Source organism: Glycine max, chromosome 13 (assembly GCF_000004515.6).
Source record: "Glycine max cultivar Williams 82 chromosome 13, Glycine_max_v4.0, whole genome shotgun sequence".
NCBI lineage: Eukaryota > Viridiplantae > Streptophyta > Magnoliopsida > Fabales > Fabaceae > Glycine > Glycine max.
This window is the reverse complement of record NC_038249.2, coordinates 14,397,280-14,419,583: the sequence shown is the minus strand read 5'-3', so window position 1 is coordinate 14,419,583 and position 22,304 is coordinate 14,397,280. Positions and strand designations below refer to the sequence as shown.

Below are 22,304 nucleotides of genomic sequence, written 5' to 3'. Positions count from 1 at the left end.
CCTACAGCAATTCACCTCTATGATCTCAGATAGGCTGGACTCAACCAACCAAGCAAGGTTGTTGATTGGTTGCTCAATGCAGCAAAACATGAAATTGATGAACTTCCACCACTTCCTATTCCTCCAGGTAACTTCACCCTTGGTTATCCCTCTCTTGTTTCTTGTAATGAAGTTAGCACCTCTCGTGAAGGTTCAGGCCAGAACACTTTATTGTGGAAACCAAAATCAGGAGAAATGGTTAGTGATGATAAAGCAAATTGGATGAATAGAAGTGAAGGAGATGATGATAATAATCATAATAATAGTAATGGTAAAGAAGGAAGCAATAATAATATTTGTCATGGTGGTACACTTGTTTTGCCAAATAATCTCTTGCCAAGACCAAACCATCCTTCTTTTTTGAGCTTGATGAACATTATGCCATCACTTGGTTACCAATGGGAGGCTAATAATTCAGCTCATGATGTTAATATTGGTCAATGGCAAAACCATGGATTTCTTAACCAAACAGATGTACACAGCATCAATGTGGTTCCATTTCCATCAACATTGGCTCTATCAACTGGGAGTGATACTACTACTACTTCTCAGATTTTGGTGTGTCCTCCTCATGGAGCAACAACACAGCCATATTTCCCTTCTTCACATCATGTTGCAGCAATGGAGATGAATGCAAGACAAATCAACCACTATCAGATGCTGAGTTCAAGTTCTCATCAAAATCTCTTGGCAAATTCTCTCAATCCATCATCACAGCAACTCATGAGCCAATCAGAGAAATTGCCATTCAGCTTGGGAATTAGGCCTAAACTTTTCCATTCTCCTAACAGAAGTGAAAGCCATTCCCAAAAAGACCAGGATTTGCCTTCCAAGTGATGCACAAATAGTGCAAAATAAAGTTGTCAAAATTTCTTCTCCTCACAAGTTATGGATTGATATCATGAGGGCAGTGTGAGAAGTTCATTATTATAGTTGCAAGACATCTTTTTATTCAACGTTTTGCGGTTTGAACAAACATTTCGTTTTAGTCAAAGTTATGTTTGGTTAATTTTCTGATTTTCCATTCAGTTTGATCTATATGGATACCAAGCAAAGGTCTACAAAAGAATGGCTTTTTTTCAAGGGTAAGAGCTTATCCTGAAGTGATAGTGTGATTGCTACGCTAAAGGGAACGCATGCTCAGATAAGTTCTCTCTCTCTCTCTCTCTCTCTCTTCTACATTGAGAAAGGTTGGAAGGTTGAATAATAATGTTATCATTTTGATAGTGCGTTTTGGATTTGGTTAAACATGTTTTTCGTTTGAATCAGACAGGATTTCTCAGTGTCCTATGTTATATATTATGTCTAATTTGTTAATTAATTACTTTTTTATTAAGGAAATCATGTTTTATTCTTTATTTGTGATTGTATTTTCCATGAGATGAGACTGAGAAAAATAATTTCTCCTTCATGAGTTCATGTACACTCACCCGGCACATGAAAAATGATGCATAGACACTTGTTTGCAAATAGATACTCATAAGAGATAAAAGAGAGAAGTGTAGATATAACGTGTGAAATAATGTAATAAGCTGAAAAAGAAATATAGAAAAAAATAATAAATGTTAATGAAATATTTATACTACTAAAATATCCTAATATACCAGTAAAAAACAGAATATCCTAATATAATTACTATAGTGTATTAATTGATCGTGAATTCGTCTCTCGAGAATGTGGCAATCCCTAACACTATCTAAATCCAAAACAATTTATGTGTCAGCACAACACTTACTAAATAATTTCAATCAAAGGTTTAATATATTATAAATTTATAATGTCAAAATGATTTCAGCACATATTTTAATGTAAATTTTATTAAATTTTAGGTAGTTTTTAACTTTTTATGTATGGTAAAAATTTGAAAAATGTTAGGTGAACATGTAGAGAGGAAGTAAAAAGAAAAAAAATAATTATAATAAAATTTATGATGGGAAAGGAATAAAAATAAAGAAAAATGAGAACGGTGAGAGAAATGTTTAAAATGATAAGATGTTTGTGTATCACATGAAGATTTATTGTTAATTAATTATAACTTAATTTACATATAATTTTTAAAATAATTATTATAAAATTAATAATATTACTATACATAACAATATAATATTATTAAATGTTATCATAATTTTTTATTGGTTATTGATCAATTTGTTTAAAATAAGTATTTTAATTTTTTTTAATAAGGGGATAAATTTTTTTTTCTTAAAATTAATAAAAAAAAATTAAATAGAAGCAATTTAAATAAACATACTAAAAAGAATAAAAAATAAAAAATACTTATTTTATTAAATAAATTTAAACAAATTAATCCTGTGTCTGTAAATAATTGATGCGCTCAACCTAGAATTACTCGTAAAACTACTGGCCATGGGAAAATGGAATTCGAAGAGTGGATTTGTTTTTAAATTAAAAGATATTACTTGCTTTAGAGAAACAAGGAGTAGAAGTTCGAAGCACGTTCTAGTCTCTGAATAAAGCATATGATGCCAAATATGAGCTAGCCCTTTAAAATATCAATCAATTAGGAAACAATTAAAAAGAGGATGAAAAGCACAGAAGTCTTCCACTTCACGTATGTTTAAACAGATAGATGAATATTTTGCCTCTGGGATACATTAATTTACGTATTGCACATTTCACTTGCAACAAATACTCGATCACAACAACGAATTTCATTTACTAATAATTTGTTTAATCTGTTAGCATAATTTAATTTCTTAATTTGAGATGATAACTAAACTATTAATTAAAATATTATGAATATATAAATACTCGATCAGAAACACAGAATTTCATTATACTAACAATATAATATGTTAGTGATATATCAATTTCCTATAGAATTATTGATCATTACAGTATATTATATTATGGTATTTGAGTCTTTTAATTAAGTTCTGAAGTTTTATTTTTGACTTGAGTATCAAATCACAATTAGAAATACTAATTTATCTTTAAAATGGATTAATTCGATAGATAGAAGGGTCATTACACCTCCTGATTATATTAAAAAAAACTATAATTTTATATCAAGTGACTAAGAGTTTAAATTTTATTGACAAAAATTCAACCAATAAAGGACATGTTTGATGAAAAATGTTAGTGCTGAAAAATTAGTTGAAAAACTAATTAAAAGCTTGAAAATTAGTTTATTAGATTATAAGTGTTTGATAAAATTAGTTGTTGAAATAATTAAAAAGTATAAAATGATAAAAAAAATCATGATTTATTTTAAAAAAATAAAAAATTGATAAATATATTAAAAATAAAAAGAAAAAAAAAACTAGCATATTTAGAAACACTACTTAAAAGGTTATGATTATGTTTAACATCGTTAGTTTTTAATTTTTTTTATTAAATGAAAAGTTTAATTGATGACTATTCCATAAACAACATTTTTTTTAGTAATTTTTTGTGTTTTTTAAACACTACTTGAAGTAATATTTTTTAAAACACTAACTCCCAACTTTTATCTTTTTATATCTCCTTCCATTTTTAACCTCAATATATTTGTCTAATATTTTGATTATTTTTTAAATAAATCATGATTTTAGTAAGTTATCTAACTTTTCAGTTAATAACTAACTTTTCAACTAATTTTAATGAAATAGTTTATGATTGATAATATTAACTGAAAAAAATGAACGGACCGCGTTAAAAAAGTTATCTTATTACATTATAAGTATTTGATAAAGTATCTATTAGAGTAGTTAGAAAATATAAAATTATTTATAATTACTAGTGTATCCTTTATCAATCATTTTTTTTATAAGATTTAACAAAAATAATAATAAGTAATGATATTTTAAAATGACTGAAAATGAAAACAAAAATTCAATACTAAAAGTGACATAAAAAATGGAGGTATAATAGTAATTATGTGGATACAAATTTTTTATTAGAAGTTAAAATTTATTGAAATTTATAAAGTTATGTATGAGATTTATTATCTTCTCTCTCCATTTTTATAAGAAATAAGTTTTCAGTGCATTTGTTTTTTTTTTTATAAAGAGTACCAGAGATAGTAAATAGGAATGATTCACGAAATTTTGTTAGTAAACCTAAATTTCAATAAATAACAGTGTATTACTCTTTTATTTTTTTTTTACAGCAAAAAGAGTATTACTAGAATTTTAATTGGGTTCTAGAATGGGTATCAAACATAGACAAGGGTAACAAAATCTAGATTTATAATTATTTTTTCCTTGACGTTAACGTGACAAGGGAGTATATTAAAAAAAAACTTAATCGCACCTTTGTCCTATATCTTCAAAATTTTGGACATTTTATTTCCCACAATACAATTATTAAGCCTTTCGAAATATAGTATACAAGTGTTAGTGATGGGGCTAGCTTACGCCTAAAATATTGATGCATAATTTACTAGGAGTATATATATATAAAAGTGTAATTTTGATAATTATTATATTATTTTTATAATTTGATATAAAATATATTTTTTATTAATTTAACTGTTGAATTATATTTACATATTATCTTAGTTGTGTATGTAAAATTTTGTAAAGATTGAATAACATAAAGGTAGTAAAGTGATCTATATTTAAGTATATTTTAAAATATTTATATTGTTAAGATAATAAATAATTTTAAATTAATATAAAATTTTATATGTATCCAAGTGAAAAAAACTTTTAATCTAACGATAAATTTTTAAAAAATATTATCTAATTAAAAATTATAAGATAATATAATAATTATTAAAGTTATATCAATACAATTTGATCTCTTTTATATATATATATATATATATAATCCCTCCTTATATCAGAGAAGAGATTGGAAAGTGGACAATCACTCTTTTTAATTATGGTTGAATTTTTTATTAGAAAATATAATTAATATTTAATGCTATGCACCAATTGAAAAATATTTTTATTCGCAATACTTTTTTTATTTTTGTAAAATTAAATCCCTTAACAAAGCACAGCGCAGAAAGATTCTAAATATGAGAAGTCCCCCTTTGGTCTTGGATTGGAGAAGAAGGAAATGAAGAAAGGAAACGAAACGAAATGAGGCGTTTCCAGCTCTTATGTCTGGTAATAGAATAATAGGGCGCGGCTTGCTCTGACCAAGACTCCACTTTTTGATCCGTCCTTGGAATGTAGATAGACCAAAAGAGGGAATGGAGGGATAAGAATAGGAGTTATAGTTCCATTGTATTTGCAGGGAAGGATAAAATTTGAGATGCACTCTATGGGAGGATTAAGCCCATCAGCTGCTAGAATTTATTCAAAGGTAATTCTTTATAATAAACTTTATAAAAATTATCTTATCCACTATATTATATAAAAGAAGGTTTTATAAATATGGAATGATGTCATATTCATTCCCTCCCAAATTATAAATGCAACCAATATCATTTTTATTCATTAACAATAACTATCTTTTAAATAGTTCCCTTAATGATAATATATTTGTTTCTTCCAAATAATAAAAATTACTTTACAACTAAATTTTTACTCTAACTATATGAATTTAATTTTTAGTTTATATTCTTATATAAGTGTTATTTGGTGTATATTTTAGTTCAACAATAATATGATACTATTTTATCTTTTTTAATGATTATTACAAAATAATTATACAAAAATATTTAATAAATTTGTTTTTAATATTCTAAAATTTAGACCTTGCAAACTAAAAAATTATACAAGATTTTATCATTGATAAAATTATATCCCTCCTTGAATATTTGATTGAAATTTAATCATGAAAAAATATTTATTTATTTTAATAAACTTTCATTTCCGGTCACATTTATTCATGAAAAATATTTAATGAATTATAATAAAATAATGATAAAAAAATTATTTAATAACATTTTTTACATTACTAAAATTTAGATCTTGAAAATGAAAATCATACAAGATTTTATCAGTGATGAAAATATATCTTTCTGTTAATATTTGATTGAAATTTAATCAAAAAATATATTTATTTATTTTAATAAGTTTCATTTCTTATGACATTTATTCATAAAAAAAATTAATATAAAAATTATGTTTGGAACTAATTTAATTTAAAATAAAGTTAACCATAACAAAACTAAAAGTGAAATTTGTGTAGGTAAATAACTTAATAATATATATATATATATATATATATATATATATATATATATATATATATTTTGAAATATTCAAGTAAAAGATATATATCACAATGCAAATATATTTGAAGTTAAATTTTAAAAATAATTTAATATGAAATTAATCAAATTATCCAGTATCAGTTAAATAATTAACATTAATATTTTTTTCCTTCAATTCCAACCAAAAATTAGATAATATTTTTAAATAATAATTTTTATGGTCTCTAAAAACATGTCAGTTTAAATATTTTAAGATGAATTTTAAAACTTAAAAAAGTACATTTTATTGTAATTAAACAATTTTACTCAATTTTTATTATCCTAAATCAAGCGCATAAGTCAAAGGGGGTTTAACTCTCTAGGTTGGCATGGATGATAAAAAAAAAGTATGCAAATCACAAAAGAAAGAAAAAAAAAACAAGAACTAAATCAACTTTTTTTAAAAGAGAACATGTAAGTTGTCACCAAAGTAAAGAGATATTTTACCTATGGCAACGTCTCCTATAATAATATTTTTTTTGAATCATGTGTGTATATAAAAATATATTTAAATATTTATTAACATATTTACTAACATATATTTATTAAAATTTAGACTAAATAATTAACAACATATTAAAAATTCAAAAATAATATACAAAATTACTACTATAAATTATAAAAAGAGATAATTATGTTTTTAGTCCTTCATGTTTTCAACATTTTTTATTTTGGTCCTTAAACTTTGTGAAGATTGGTCAATATCTCCAAACTTGCATTCTATCCATTGTTTTCATCCTCACCATCAGTTGCATCGTTAAGTGTCTACTTGTCTGATCACCACCTGCCAAGCACATGTTTTTTTGTTGCAATGTGTACATTTTGATGATGTGGTAGAGTGAGTTTTTATTTTTTTTAATTTGTCGATAGTAGGGAGATTTTTAATTTTAATTTTAAGTTAAACCAATTAAAAATTGATTTTATATGTGGGTCAAATTTAGGGTTTCAGTCCTCAAATGTTCTCTCCAAAACCACAGGTTCCCCAAGCTTTGTGTCATTCCCAAAATCATAGGTCACCCATGGCCATATTCATTTGTTCCGTTCACCCAAGCATCCTGAATCGCAAAACATGACCCCATTTGTTTGCTTTTTTAGTGTCATTTTGCTTCATGTCAAGGCCAAGGTGTTGGACTTAATCAAAGAACATGGTCGTATGTTGATAGCAAAGAACGAATATTCGATAGTCCCATTTGCTAAAAGACTGTCAGACATTAGAAAGGTCAATTTTGGTTGTTTATTTATATTCATGGTGTTTGTGAAAAAAGTATTCCCTGGTTGGTGGCTTTATTGAATGGTTTGTAGGGTTGAATTTTTATTTGTATTTAAAGATTTGTTTGTGGGGTTGGACATGTGACTGCCTTCATGTCATTCTATAATAATTTTTTTGTTGTTGCAGAAATGGCTTTTACTTTGGTTATCCATCACAATGGTACTTTTTCCATGGTCCGACATCTTCACTATATAGAGACAGATAAGGATGCAATTTACAATCAGGATGTGGACACTTGGTCTTATTTTGAAGCAATGGTTGTGGTCCACGAATTGGGGTACTCTAAAGAAAATTTCAAGTTATGGTGGAAGAAAAATGATGAGTGCTTTGAAGATGGGTTGAAACTAATCATTGAAGATCAACAAACATTAGAGTTAGCAAAGTATGCAATCGACCACAATGTTGAAGTCCATATGTATGTCCAACATATTCCCCATGCTGAAGTTGAAATACTTGAACATATGGGTTGGGGGAATGATGGACAGGATGTTGGTGGTAATGCAGAAATGGTGGATGGAGATGGTGTTGTTAGTGATGTTGATATGCAACATCTAGCTAATGAAGGTTCTATTGATCAAGGTGATGTGCATGCAGTTGATGATCATGTTGTTGGTGCTGTAGATGTTGTTGAAAATGGTGAAGTGCATGATCAAAAGGTTGTTGTTGATGAGGATGTTGCTGATCAGGGTGATGTGCTTATAGTTGATGATCATGTTGTTGGTGTTGTTGATGTTGCTAAAAAGGGTGAAGTGCATGATTAAAAGGGTGTTGCTAATGTGGATGCTGCTAAAAAGGGTAAAGTGCATGATGAAAAGAGTGAAGTGCATGGAGAGGTTTTTGTTGATTAACAAGGTTTTAATGCATACATTGAATTTGAAAGCAGTGATAATGATGACTTTAAGCCATCTAATATGGATGAGGATAATATGCAGACAAGTTTGGATTTTGAGACTGAGTTTGACGATGTTGTTGATGCCTCTATAGAAGCACATGTCATTGGCATAGATGAAGAATTGTTTGTTGATTTGTCGAACATAGTTGATTTAGATGAGGACTGCTTGACTAAAGAATTACAAAGTGACAATGATGGAGAGAGAAGTGTCGCCAACAAACCAATGATTTATAGATTCAGACAAGAGGACATTTGTAAAGACTTCCAATGGACACTAGGAATGGAATTTAACACACTAGCAGAATTCAAAGATGTCGTGTTGCAGTATTCAATTTTAATTAGTAAAGAAGTGAAGTTTGACAAGAATGATAAAAAAAGAGTGAGAGTCTTATGTTAAGCAAAATGTGGTTTTGAAGTCTTTGTTAGCAAAGAAAGAGATGACATTACTTTTATTCTGAGGACATTGCATTTTAAGCACACATTAAGCAGGGTCTTCTGGAATAAAAATGCAAAGTCAAAGTGGGTTGCGAAGTAGCTAACAGAGCGAATTAAGTCTAATCCAAAGATGACAATTATGCAAGTAATTGATGACATCAAAAATAGGTTTATTGTTGGTATAACATTTTCAATTGCTGACCGTGGGCGAATGATGGCTCTAGAAAATGTTGAAGAGGATGCTAAGAAGCAGTTTACTGATCTATGCTCTTATAGTGAGGATCTAAGAAGAGTCTGTAAGTTCAATCATGCACAAGTATAAGTACATAGATCAATTGGATGCTCTTCCAACCTTTGATAAATTTTATTTTATTTTTTATGGATGTAAAAAAGCCTTTACAATTGCATGCAGACCCTTCATTGAACTAGATGGTTGTCATTTGAAAACTCAGTTTGGTGGAATTTTGCTGGTGGTTGTTAGGAGGGATCCAAATGATCAAAACCTCCTATTTACATTTGATGTTGTTGAAAGTGAAACTAAGAAGGCTTGAAAGTGGTTTTTAACAATGCCGTTTCAAGACATTGGTGAGCCATCACCAAAAAGTGGGTATTGATGTCAGATCAAGAAAATGTACGTATATGATTTGTCTCACTATATTGCTTTGTCATTGTCATTGTCACATCTATACATTTCACTTTTCTGTTTTGCCATAAGGACTCATGCCATGCATTCAAGAAATGGGTCTTAGGTCTGAACAAATATTTTATGTTAGGCACTTGTATGCAAATTTGAAGAAAATTTTTGGTGGGGGTTCTTTGGTAAGAAATCTGATGATGGGCAATGTGGTCATCAACAACCTTAATAAGTCAATGAGCAGTGTCCTCTTGGCATGTAGGGACAAGCCCATTTTGACAATGGTGGATTGGATTAGAAAGTATTTGATGTGTAAGTTTACTATATCAAGGTTGAAATTGGCAAAACAATAGGGAGTACATAATGCCTAAGCCATTGAAGAGGTTGAATAAAGAAGTTCATTATACTAACAATTGGTTTGCATTGTGTGCTACAAGAAGGATATCTGAAGTAACTGACAGCTTGTTCAAACACAAGTTTGTTGTGGATTTGGATAAGAAAAATTACACTTGCAACTATTGGGACTTAGTAGGAATCCCCTGTAGGCATGCAATATCAACCATTGCAAGCAATAAAGAGAAGCCTGCAGACTATTTCAACCCATGTTATAAAAGGGAGATGTATAAGATCCGTTATGATCATGTAATATCACCCATCAATGGAAGGCAAAGGTGGCCTAAGACCGGTTACCCAAACATTTTACCTCCAAACTACAAAACATCCCCTTGGAAGGCCCAAAAAGTTGAGAAGGAGGGAGCCAGATGAAGTATCCACAACTAGACTAAGGAGAACAACTAGGACACTTAACATCAAGTGTAGGATTTATGGTCAAACAAGGCATAACAAATGAACTTGCACAAGTCAGTGACCAAGGCAACCTAATACTACACAACAAGTTTAATTTCTCATACTTTTCATTTACATTTGCATGTAGGTAATATATTATATTTAAATTGTCTTATTTCTATGGGTTTGCGGGACAATGCCCAACCAAGTGAAGTGAATGTGCCTTCAAAGGTTGCAAGGAATATATAGAAGTAGATTTGATTTGGCATGTATTAATGGTACATAAATGACGTATAAGTAATGTTGAAAATACACAAATTGCTTTATGCAAAAATGTAGTGTGCCATTTTGATTTTAATTGTGTTTAAAAGTAGACAATTAGTCACAAAGTTGAAACACAATTCACTTCTTAATCTCTTGCAAGCACATATTATCAATAACTAATTTGACTCCACTACTACATTAACATATTATTCATTAGATACAAACAACTAACTTAGACATCAAAGTTTCATAACTAAATCAAGGCAAAATACATTGACTTATATCATCCCTCCAAAATACAATTTCCTACTCTAAAACAACCCCAAAATACACTAAACAAGTCACACAATCCTACCCTCTACCCATGCTGCAACTCATAACACATATCATCCCTCTAAACAAACACAACAACCAAGACAATAAAGCTCCAGTGAATAGCATCCACCCCTCATTCCTTTCAGAGTTCAACTTTTTTTGCATCCTTACAATCCTCTTCTTGTGTTCATCCACTACTTGTTCCACAACTTCATCATCAATACCAACATAAATTTCATCAGCCTAGCGGAAGTGATTATAGTACCTTCCTATTGTTAACCCTCGCTGCAAAATTAACCAAAAAAATTAAATATGAAAAACATGATCTAACAAATTAGAAGAAAGACAAAGGCATTTCACCTTCTAGTTAGGGCAACCCAAAAGAATCATCCATGATTCTTTGAGCTATGTGAAGTGACAAGCATCTCCCTATTGCCGAGTATGATGATGACGACACAACGTGATCAATCGAAGAGAACCCTTTTGACGATGACGATTCTGTTCTATGAGGAGGCATCATGAGTTGGGGCAACAAACAACAACCTCATCGATGGTGAGACTTGTGATTGAGATTGTGGGGTAAGGGTGGGGCTTGTGATTGAGGGTCATGGGGTAGGGATGAGAAAACTTTTTAAAATAAAACCTATTAATATATAGAAATTAAAAATGAACAAAACCTATTACTACAACATTGCATTTAGGAACAAACCAAGTGTACACACACATAGACACTTAATGATGCATGTGACGGCGAAGATGAAAATAATGGACGAAATACAAGTTTGGGGATGTTGACCAATCTCCACAAAGTTTAAGGACCAAAACCAAAAACATAATTATTGAATTTAATATTCATGTAAGACACGAGACATTAAACTAATTATATTAAAATATTTTGTATCAATATATTATCTATCATAGCATGTAATTAATATTTTTTCATCATTATGAGATATCCGAAGTAAAAGTCTAATTAAAGTATTAAAATAAGATTAAAATACTAGCTACTAATATATTTAATAAATCCATATATCTTTGAGTGTCTCAACAGCATAACTAAATTAGTAGTTATTGATATAGTTAAATAAAGTTTAAACATAAATAATTTGTTTGGAGTGCTTAATTAGAACAATACTATTAAATATAAGAAAGTTTATACTTAATTATTTTTTATCATTGCATTATTGTAGACAACATGCATGATGGTAGCCTTCACATTTTGACTATCATTTTATTGATATGTAAGATTTGACAAATAATTATTTTTGTTAAAGATTAAACTTGAATGCTATCCAAATAATTTAAATTTAATTTTAACACATTAATCACTTGTGTTCAATTATTTGGTTAAAATTATCTTTAAAATTATTAAAATTCGTCATATTTTTTTTACTTAATTACTTTCTACATGATCAATTAATGTGTTATTCTTCTTCTCTAAAATCTTAAGAGACCAAATGTATTTATCTTTTTAATTCATAATATTATTGAAAATTAATTAATAGTATTTTAGTAAGAGAATAATTAATACAAAATAAAAAAAGTCGTATAGAAAAGAAAAACAAATTTAAAAAAAAGTCTTATATTTATCATTTGTAGTAGTTTGTTGTTTCATTTGTGCGCTTTTCCTCGGAGACAACGATGAACGATGTGGATGTTCATAACAGCATCTCGCAAGAAACTCATATAAATTTCTTAATCAGTTTTTTGTGATCTTCACATTATTTTTTTGATCTCCACAGTGTCATGTCATTTATAAGAAATTCATATAAAATTTTACTTTAATGCAAAAAATTATAAAAAATCATAAAAAATTCAAACATTAAAATTTGTTATAAAGAAACTATTATTAACAATAAAGGAACTCACTTTATCATGTCACTATGCTCCAATGCAAAATAACTCACAAAAAATCATTTCTTAGTCTAAGAAATCATGGAAACATCTCCCATTGGAGATGCTCTAAGAACCATTCTTAAGCTATCCCTAACCTTAAACTTCACTATTTCTTCTCTCACTTAACCCTCTGTCCTCTGATCAGTTATGTAATTACTGTGCTATACACACTCTGTAACCTCAAACCCTCTCAATATGCATTACCTTCGTTTAAGACCAGCTATTCACTGCGAAACTTTTTTTATTTTCATTTTTCCTCTTTCATTTCTCAATTTTGAATCTTTCTCTAATTTATGTTTTACATTCAAATTTACACGGGGTAGGGTTTTGGGCTTGTTTGCTTCGGATTTTCCCGTAATGAACTGTTCTTATAATTATGTATGCGTTAGAAACTTGAGTCTTGTGAAAAAAAATCATCTTTGCAGTGGAAGGCAACCCATTTTTTTTCTTCTTTTTTTGCTGTATTTTTTCGAATTCAGGATAAAGAAGTGGCTTCTGTCTTTTCTCTAGCTATGATATTCAATTATGCAGCTTCAGCAAAACCCTTTTGTGGAAAAATCTTGTTGAAGACAAAAGACCTTTGCTTCTGCAACTGAAGCTGTGAAAAGCACATGCACTGTGATTTCAAGAGCAGACAGAGCTTCTTTCTAATAAGAAGCCATTGAGCTCCTTCCATGGTTTGTGATGGAAGGCGTGAAAGGATGACAGGAAAAGGAGAGCTGAGAATTCTGAAACAATGTTTGGAAAAATTCAGATGAGCTTGTTCAATTGTGTGTTAGATTGCTGTGAATCGAATTTGTGTACTTGTTCAAGAAACTGTCAGTATAGCTAGTTCTGTGGTAGTGAAATCTATTTCCTTGTCTTCTTATGGCGGTTATAAGATGGATATTACTATTTTGTAGAGACATGTTCCCATTTTAACGATCTTTCAGGTATGTGCTTACCTCACTTGTCTGGTAAGTTAATTGATGATTCTTTTTATTGAAGTTTGTTTGCAATATTTATGACGGTATGTTGACTATATCATATAATTGTTGATATTAATAAAAAGGAAACGGTAGAAAAGACAGAAAAATTATTAATGGGATGATAATGGATGAATTATAAAATGTCAAACTAATAGCCCTATTTTTGCTCCCCTTAATCTTTTGTTTTTGCACTATGTTCTTTGTTTCCCTGTACACACAAATCATATGCATTCGGTCACTGAATGATGGATGACACACTCTTGCTTCCATAGTGTCTTTGGTTCAATTATTCTCTCTTTATTAAGCCAATTAACAAGTGTCTAAGGCATTAAAGATGCAGCTTAATTACAAGTTATAACATCTGAATAAGTTGCTCTTTGTAAAAATTGGTGAGCTAGTAACCAGAAATTCAACATTTAGGTGTTTGCTTTTTATTATTCATTCCATGTGTCTTCCATTTCCCCTATTATAATTTTCTACAATGCATACTGCTGCTCATGTAACATGAAAACTTATTCCTGTATTGAGAAGTCAAGGTTTGCCATGAACTCGTTCCTGCTTCCACTGTTACTTCCATTTCCATGGACAAGCATAGGCAAAATACTGAATATCTAAACAAAAGGAAAACAAAGGAAGATTTGATTTTGGGGTATGTTTAAGAGTGGGTTTTTGGTGAGTGAGAGGAAAGGGAGATAAAATTTCCATTTCTAATAAATATTCTCTAATTTCATTTGATGACTGTTTAGAATAAAAGAAATAAAATGATATATTAGTATAAAATAGATGTAATATCTTAATCCTTTGTTTTTATAAACAGTATATAATTCTTAATTCGGAAGTAAAAATTTGGTCTCCCTTTCCTTTTTGTCCAAAACCTCACTCCCAAAAATACCCTTGAAGTTTTTACTGTGAAGCTAAAATATATGACTGGGGAGAAGGCTAAAAAGTTTACTAGCCTTTTGATGTTTGAGATGTTTTTTATTCCGTTCCGAAGGGAGCATACTTGTAGTATGCCTATATGGTTAAATCTCAAGTTTATCCAACTGATTATTTTTATTTCATGAAATTTAAAATATTGTGGGAGTCACTTCCAGACTTACTGATTATTCACTGGAAGAAATTAAAGAGTGGATGTATCAATTATCTTCACAGGGAATGCAATGATTTGAAAACTTGAATCTATTTTTATCATCATTTTTTGTTACTGCTAAAAATCTTTGTTTACTTGACTAAAACCTAAGTTTATTTTTGAAGTGTAGAAAATTAGTATACACAATTTTAGCACCACTTGTGTTCCATACAACTCCTAGTCAATAGTTTGAATTAGTTATATGACTGTGAGCCGTTTCTTAGGATTGGATTGACTTCAAATGTGAAAAGAATAATACTTAGGTTCATATTGAATTTTGATCCATGCGCAACCATATAATAGACCACAGAGAGGAAGATGCAGGGAAAGAGCCAGCACCTTGCAATGTAGCCTAGTTATGTAGAGAATATTTCACGTCCTGAACTTTTTTCATTTTCATTTTGTTTATGTCTTCATGGGTATTAAAAGTTGAGATGATTCCTGAATCTTCTTAGGAAGAGACCAGACCATGGAAGATTTTTTTTTGTTTTTTGAGGAAAATTACCAAAAGTATTGAATCGAAGGAAGCAATAAATCAACGATTGAGGCATTAAGCACCTCTGGAGGAGCTGAGCCTAACAAAAAACAAACAGATGAAAATTTGCTAAAAGCAACTAACAGATGAGCTGGTTTATGAATATTAACTACATCTTCAAATGGCATACAATGATATGAATATGACTGTAGAGATATATAAAAGGGCATCTTACTCTGATGAATTTAAGACACCTATAGTTGAACTTAAAAAGATCATGTCATTGATATATACATTTATCTGCATTTCTACATGTATTTCTTCAACATACACTATAAATACATGCAAAAAAGATGATTGTAGACATTAATGCTCACAAGTTTAGATACGAAATACAATTTAAAATGTCTATTAATTAGCTTATTTCCCCCCTCCTCAAAGTATAAGTATAGGTAGAAAAGAAAGTTGACAGATTAAGACTTAAAATTATTTCTTAAACTGATTAACGAGAAGTCCTACTTGGAAAGCAGCAGTTGTCTGCAATGCTTACCAGAATGGTTAGCTAGTTCACTTCTCACAACTTCAGTTATCAAATCTTTGAAGATTAACCGTTCAATATCCAACACGACATTTGGTATTTCACTGTAACTGTTTGTGTAAATTGTGGGACAGTGCATCAACTCTTCCCACAGGAGACTTGTCAAATTCTCATTCTCATCAGCCAGGTTGACATTTGTATTTTTATGTTGCAACTTATCAATTTCTGTGCAAAGCTCATCCAAAAGCAGCTGTCCACTTAGTTTTCTACCTGCTTGCTGATTTGGTTGGCGCCACAGAGTAGAACTTTCCAATATTATTTTCTGAGCTAGAATGTCATTAACAACATCAAATATTAGCTTTCTTTGCATTTGCTCAGGACTATTCAGCCCAGTAATATTCTTGGCATTATGTTCAATGTTGAAGCACATCTTGTTTGTCTTGATTTGCTCCAGTGCAAGGAACAACTTTGGGTTTATTGGGTAACTTGATGAATGAAAAACCTGGCTAGAGCTTGGACTGCTGAGCAGCCCCGATGCTAACAGTATTTCTGATATATATCTATGATCAGGATCTTTATTGTCTCTGAAATTGGTGAATCTCTCATCACTGTTGTCAATTTGTTGGAGAATTTCGACCAAATTTTGAGTTCTCAAGTCAGTATCACTGCTGAAGTTGGCTTTTGTAGTGTTGGATGAAAGTGGAAGATCTTCTGAGTTCTCCTCACTACTATCATAAGTGTTCAGAGCATCATCTGTAGCAATAAATTTGAAGAAAATCAATATGTAACAAAACCTCCTTTCCTGGATTTTATTTTTAATGGCATAAAAAAGTGTATTTGGTGCAATGATTCATTTTACTGATGATTTTAGACTGATTCAACATTCAATTCATGTTGCTTAGGAATGAATTGTGCTACATACCTAAATCTTTTGAGATGTCTGATTTCTTTTTAACTGGAGAAGGTGGTTCTTCTCTGTAGAAAGAAGCATCTAGAACAGACACAGGGCTTGGCTGTTCTGCTGTAATTGTTTTCTCAGCCATAAAGCTTTCCTTGCTCAACTCTTCTGCAGCATTCTGATCAATGGAAACAATAAAACATTAAACCAGGTGATTTAGTTGCATGAATTCAGTGATGGGAGGAAGAAATACTTACATTTTGGTTAATGCCCTTTAGCTGGATGGTGTTGCCATTGATCCTATCAGAATGATCAATGTGAATGACTTCTAGGTCAACTTCATGCTTAAAATCCCTCCTTTGATTGCTAATCTCACTGAATTTTTGTCTGGGTGTTGTACTTGGGGAAGACAATTCCACCGATTGCCTATTCTGTTGTCTTCTGTTACTGCTCAAATCTGATGATGGGCTAGTTGGCGGAGAACGCCTCTCCAAACCAAACTTCTTTTGTAGTCTTGGGCTCTTGGCTTCTGCTGTATTGCTGGAGTTGGTGGCATTTTCTCCATTGATTACTTGACGAACTTTTGAGGATTGCATCAATTTTGAAGTTCTCTTCTTATTACTCTTATTCACTGAGTGAAAGGGTTGGCTGATGGGATCTGTGGCATGTGTGATTGCTGGACCAATACCCTTTGCTGTTTGCCTGTCAAGCTTGTCACCCATTATTCCATTTGTGCGGTTAGCAGGGCTAAACTTGCTGGGGCCTGATTTACCCTGAAATGACATTTCTGTGGAAGCTGGACTATTGGTTTTTCTTGCAGCTTTTGCTGGTTTCATGATGAAAATCGGCGACTTACTACCCTGGGTTGAATTTGACATCTCAACAGTGGTGGATGTTGGGTCCTTCTGCCGTAGTCTTGGGCTTTTTACTATTGAGCTTTCACTGAGACTGCTATTACTTCTATTGTCAGATAGAGAATTAGACACCTGATCTCTTGGAATATCCAATGATTCTTTATATCTCTGCATTGCATCAAGAATCTGTTTAAGGGCCCTGAGATCTTTTCCAGAATTTTTGAACTCTAGATCTGCTATCCTCTTTTCAATTTCCCCATATACAGAGAGGGACAGTTTTGATGCTTTTGCTGAAGATTCGCTTCTCTTAGAATTCTGTAATTGAGAACCTTGGCTTGCTTCAGGTTGCCTCCACGGAATTGGTTCAAGGGAAAACCGTGAATATGGCGTCATGTTCATGATTGAAGCATCCCTCCTAAACTGAAGCAAGGTAGACCCCTTGATTGTTCTCTGGGATGATGCTGCACTTTGGTGTTGCTTGTACTCATCATTTGTGCTAGGTCCTGCGGTTGTCTCATTTTTGTTGGTGGCGCAGCTAGAGATTCGCGGCGGAGTATCACAAGTTTCTGTGCAGTCTGGGAAGGCTTCAAGTCCCATTAACTTTGCTACAACACTGGATGGTCTTCTAGAAGTTTCTGGTTCCTGCAGCTGCATTGTACTGGAGCTACCATACCCTTTCTGGGGACCCTTCAAAAGGCTACGAGATTTTGTTCCTTCATTGAAACTTTTGATAGATCCTTGTCTGCTGTCCAAGGAAAGCCTTGGGAGTTCCTTTGGCTTTGTAGCGGATTTGAATGTATCTTGTGTGTCCCTCCCATCATAAGAGAGTCTTGGTGAATCCCAAGCAACCATAACTCCTGTATTGACAAATTTGGAGGGCTCCAAAGGCCTAGGAGAGTCAATGTATTTCAAGATACGACCCTTCTTTTCCTCTTTAGCTACAGTTTTTACTGACAATCCATGAACATCTCTATGCATTGACTCTTTGACAATATCATAGAAATCAAGAGGTTGATGGCCTTGGCTGCCTTGCTTCATTGCTGCTCCTGAGTTAGAGTTTTCTGGAATTTTCATTTGATTGATTGGTGGTGGCTCTATCTGAATTGTTCTATTAAACTCGAGGGACGACATGCTAGATGAGCGAGACGATGAAGTCATTGAAGTTCCTGATGATTCAGTGGAGAATTGTTGATTCTCTCTTGCAACCTTCACATTATTTGCCTGCAAGCATACTCACATTCTTAACTTTTTCCATACCAAGGTTTCTCTAATGATTCAAACTTTTGTCCAGTTATCTTACCGTTGCCTTTTGAGTTGTATTATTCACCTCTTTGATATGGTTGCTGATTCCACCTGAGAAAGGAACGAAATTTTAGTAGGAAGTAATTTGAAATATCTTGTGAATTTTTTTACCTCAACTAGCCCTTCATTCTTAAATTCTTCCTGAAAAATACATTGACGTGTTTACACATGTTAAAGCTTCAAAGAAAGTAACCTCTCATCTAAATTGGATGTAGTAAGTAAATAGATCAACACATCATTAAAGAATGTTGTGTTAATTTTTTTTTATAATTTGGGTTAATTTTTTTAATGAAGCAATAATGATTTATTAGCTTAATACACCTAATTTAAATGCATCAATCTTCATGTATATACAATAATTTATCTATATTTATCAAGGATGATTCGAGCATAAAGGCGTATCATTACTTGTCACAAACATAAGGTGTTTATCGTACAAGGAATCTCAATTTTTTTTTTATTGAAAAATCTGAACCTGAAATGTAGTACACATTTACAGTAATGTTATTTTAAGCGACAAATGTTCTAAATAATAATAATAATAATAATAATAAATACTTTTTTTTCTGCGGAACATGTGCTTTCTGGGAATGTATAAAGTCTGAATTTGTTTGTATTTGGTAAAATTATTTGTTTTACCAGCTTCTTGAGACGCATTAAAAAGAGATAGTTATTTCTCCATAATTATTTCAACCAAACATTCATCGTTATATTAAATGAGGAAAACGAAATAATTACGGGGAGTGGTAAGGTACAAACTCAAATATATATATATATATATATATATATATATATATATATATATATATATATATATATATATATATATATCTGCATCTGTGGCGCTGCTAAAGAATGAAAGTTGTCATTCTAAAACATTTAATATGCAAACATCTGGAGGAGGAAAGTATCAGAAAATCCATTGAAATTTTTATATCTTGAAAACTTTCAGGGTTTCACATAAAATGGAAATGGTTTCTATATGATCTTCAATTCCGAGCCAGTTGATAAAATGTTTTGTTTTGCCTTGTAACTACATGCAGCAAAAGAAAGCGATTACTCTGAGACATTAAATCCGGACAAATTGTAAGTTGATTGGGCCAGTCCAATTAATGTTGAAAGAAAGCGATTTTACTGAAGATGCATGCCAATCAAAATTTGTCAATTAGTCCTTTTTTATTAATGTCAACCAAAATTTGTCACTTAGTACTGTCTATGAATAATGAACATCACACACATACTAAAAAAAATGTATCAAAGTTAACCTTAATTCTTTTAACAAAATCACCATCAAAATGCATACATAACAATAACAAATATATTGCAGATTACCTTTATTATTTGGTATGTTCTGATTGTGGCTGCTATTGCTTTGACCTGTGAGGAAACTGTGGCGGTCAAACAGCTGAAGAAACCCACTGATGCACCCAATTTGCTTCTGCAAATCTGGATTTTCATCCTTCATTGATGTCAAAACCTTTTTAGACATTTTTTTTTGCTACCCTGTTAACTTTTCAGTGTTCACAAGGCCTCAGTTATGTAACTACCATCTTCCTTCTCACAAAGAATGTAGAAGAAATCAAAGACCTCTTTTGGGGTAGAAAGAATTTGAAATATGTTACGGTGATTCAGAAGAAGAAATTGGCCTTCAGGGTCAGAGAAGATTCTAAAGAAGATGATAAATTGATAATATTAGTGCATTGACTTGGTCATGCAAATTTTATGCTTATGTGTGTTACATTACATGTACTACTTGTGTGTATGCATGTGAAAACAGAAGAGAATGTCCTTCATGACCTTGAATGAAACAAAGAGATACAAAAGCAGAAAAATTGCATAAAATTGGATGATGTTGGGATTTCACATAGCAGAGGAAGAGAGAATATAAATCAATCTCCTGCAAAAGCAGAAGAAGAAACAAAAAGAAGTGGAAACCAAGCAATTCCAAAGTGAAGAGGGAAAAATTTGAGAGACCCAAGAAGAGATGTTTTTCTTTCTTTAAACTGAGCAGAGGAATATATTTTTTTTAATCTTTAATTTGCTTTTTCGCTTGCAGAGGCAACAGCTACAGAGGAGGCTAAAGAGTGTGTGTGAGAGGAGTTGTGGGGTGTATATATGAAGAAGTGAAGGCAAGCGATGAAAAAAATTGGGTAGGAAGAATAAAAACCTAGTAGTGACAGCTTTTTTTAACGACAAACGTTAACAAGTATTGTTAGGGTACTGATTAATTTTTTTTTATTAAATAACTAAAATTACATTGTTGATAATGTTTTTTATAATTATCATAATAAATAATTTATTTTTTCTTAAACAATACCCTAATAATACCGGTCAATTGTATTCTTATTTAATTACATTACGTAAGAGAGGGGAAAAAGGGTGGAATTTGGGTATGAGAATCTGAGTGCATGAGACAGATAAGAGTTGTTAAAATATGAAAATGGTTGATAAAAAGGAGGGAATGGGAGAGAGGGGAGGTGTGTGAATGCGTGGGTCAGAGATGAGGCAGATCTGCTTTGGTCATTTCCTAGCACTTGTATGCAGACACAATAACGTGGGTGGGTCTCTGACTTGGGCCTCTCTCCATGAGCATGTGGAGTTTGTCAGAGGGGAGGGAAAAACAATAAGTAAAGGAAGAAATAGTATATTTTGGTGTGCTTGAACTTGAATTGAGACTTCAAACAACTTCTATTGGTTTTAGATGTTAATTTATATTTATATATATATATATTATAGCTAGTATATTTGATGGGGAGAATCCGACCAAAAAGTAACTAACCACATTTTTTTAATAAAAATTAATTATTAATAAAATTAATAAATATATCACTATGATAAAATGAAACAATAAATATCTATCAATAATCTAGTATATGGAGCAACTAATAAAATTCAAGTATTTAAGTAGGTAAATGCACTAGAAATCTGAAAAGCAGAACTATAATAGTTTCGTCCATTTTGAGTTAGTATATATTCGAATTAAAGCGGAAGAGTTCAAAAGTATATTTATTTTTAAAATAACAAATCTTTTCTTCTTCTTTTATATATTAAAATGCGTAAAATTAAAATTCATGAAATACTTCAATAAATTTAAACGAAACATAACTTTAGATTGGTTTTCATAAAATAAAAATACCCAACTTCTGAATTTAGGATCAACTTTTGTAAATAAGTTTTCAGAATAATTTAATTTTTTTACAATATCATTTCAATAACCCTTTTACTTTATTAGATAAAAGTATTACATATTTCTTGTGTATTATAAAAATATAAGTATATTTATTTTATTTAATATTTTATTTATAAATTATTAAACTAATTAATAAGAAAATATAGGAAAATATAACATTACTAAAAAAAAATTTGAATAAATATTTCATTAATTTGTTTATGTAATTTTTTTTATGTAGAGACAGTATGGACACTTTTGGACTGGATAAGATCACTGTAAGTAATAA

The 22,304-nt window shown here is 30.8% G+C and overlaps 2 protein-coding genes across 2 annotated transcripts; one reads left to right on the top strand and one right to left on the bottom strand.

Moving 5' to 3' along the window:
* Positions 1 to 9,784: 9,784 nt before the first annotated feature.
* LOC112998720 (uncharacterized) lies at positions 9,785 to 10,186 on the top strand. Its single transcript, XM_026124846.1, has one exon. The coding sequence runs from the start codon at positions 9,785 to 9,787 to the stop codon at positions 10,184 to 10,186; it is 402 nt and encodes a 133-aa protein (XP_025980631.1).
* Positions 10,187 to 15,469: 5,283 nt separating this feature from the next.
* On the bottom strand, positions 15,470 to 21,105 carry LOC100793602 (protein LONGIFOLIA 1). Its single transcript, XM_006593630.4, has 5 exons — positions 20,179 to 21,105; positions 18,845 to 18,897; positions 16,948 to 18,765; positions 16,715 to 16,868; positions 15,470 to 16,545 (listed from the first exon to the last, which is right to left on the bottom strand). Exons 1-5 carry the CDS (start codon positions 20,333 to 20,335, stop codon positions 15,770 to 15,772), a joined length of 2,958 nt encoding a protein of 985 aa, XP_006593693.1. The 5' UTR covers positions 20,336 to 21,105; the 3' UTR covers positions 15,470 to 15,769.
* Between the last annotated feature and the right edge of the window lie 1,199 nt (positions 21,106 to 22,304).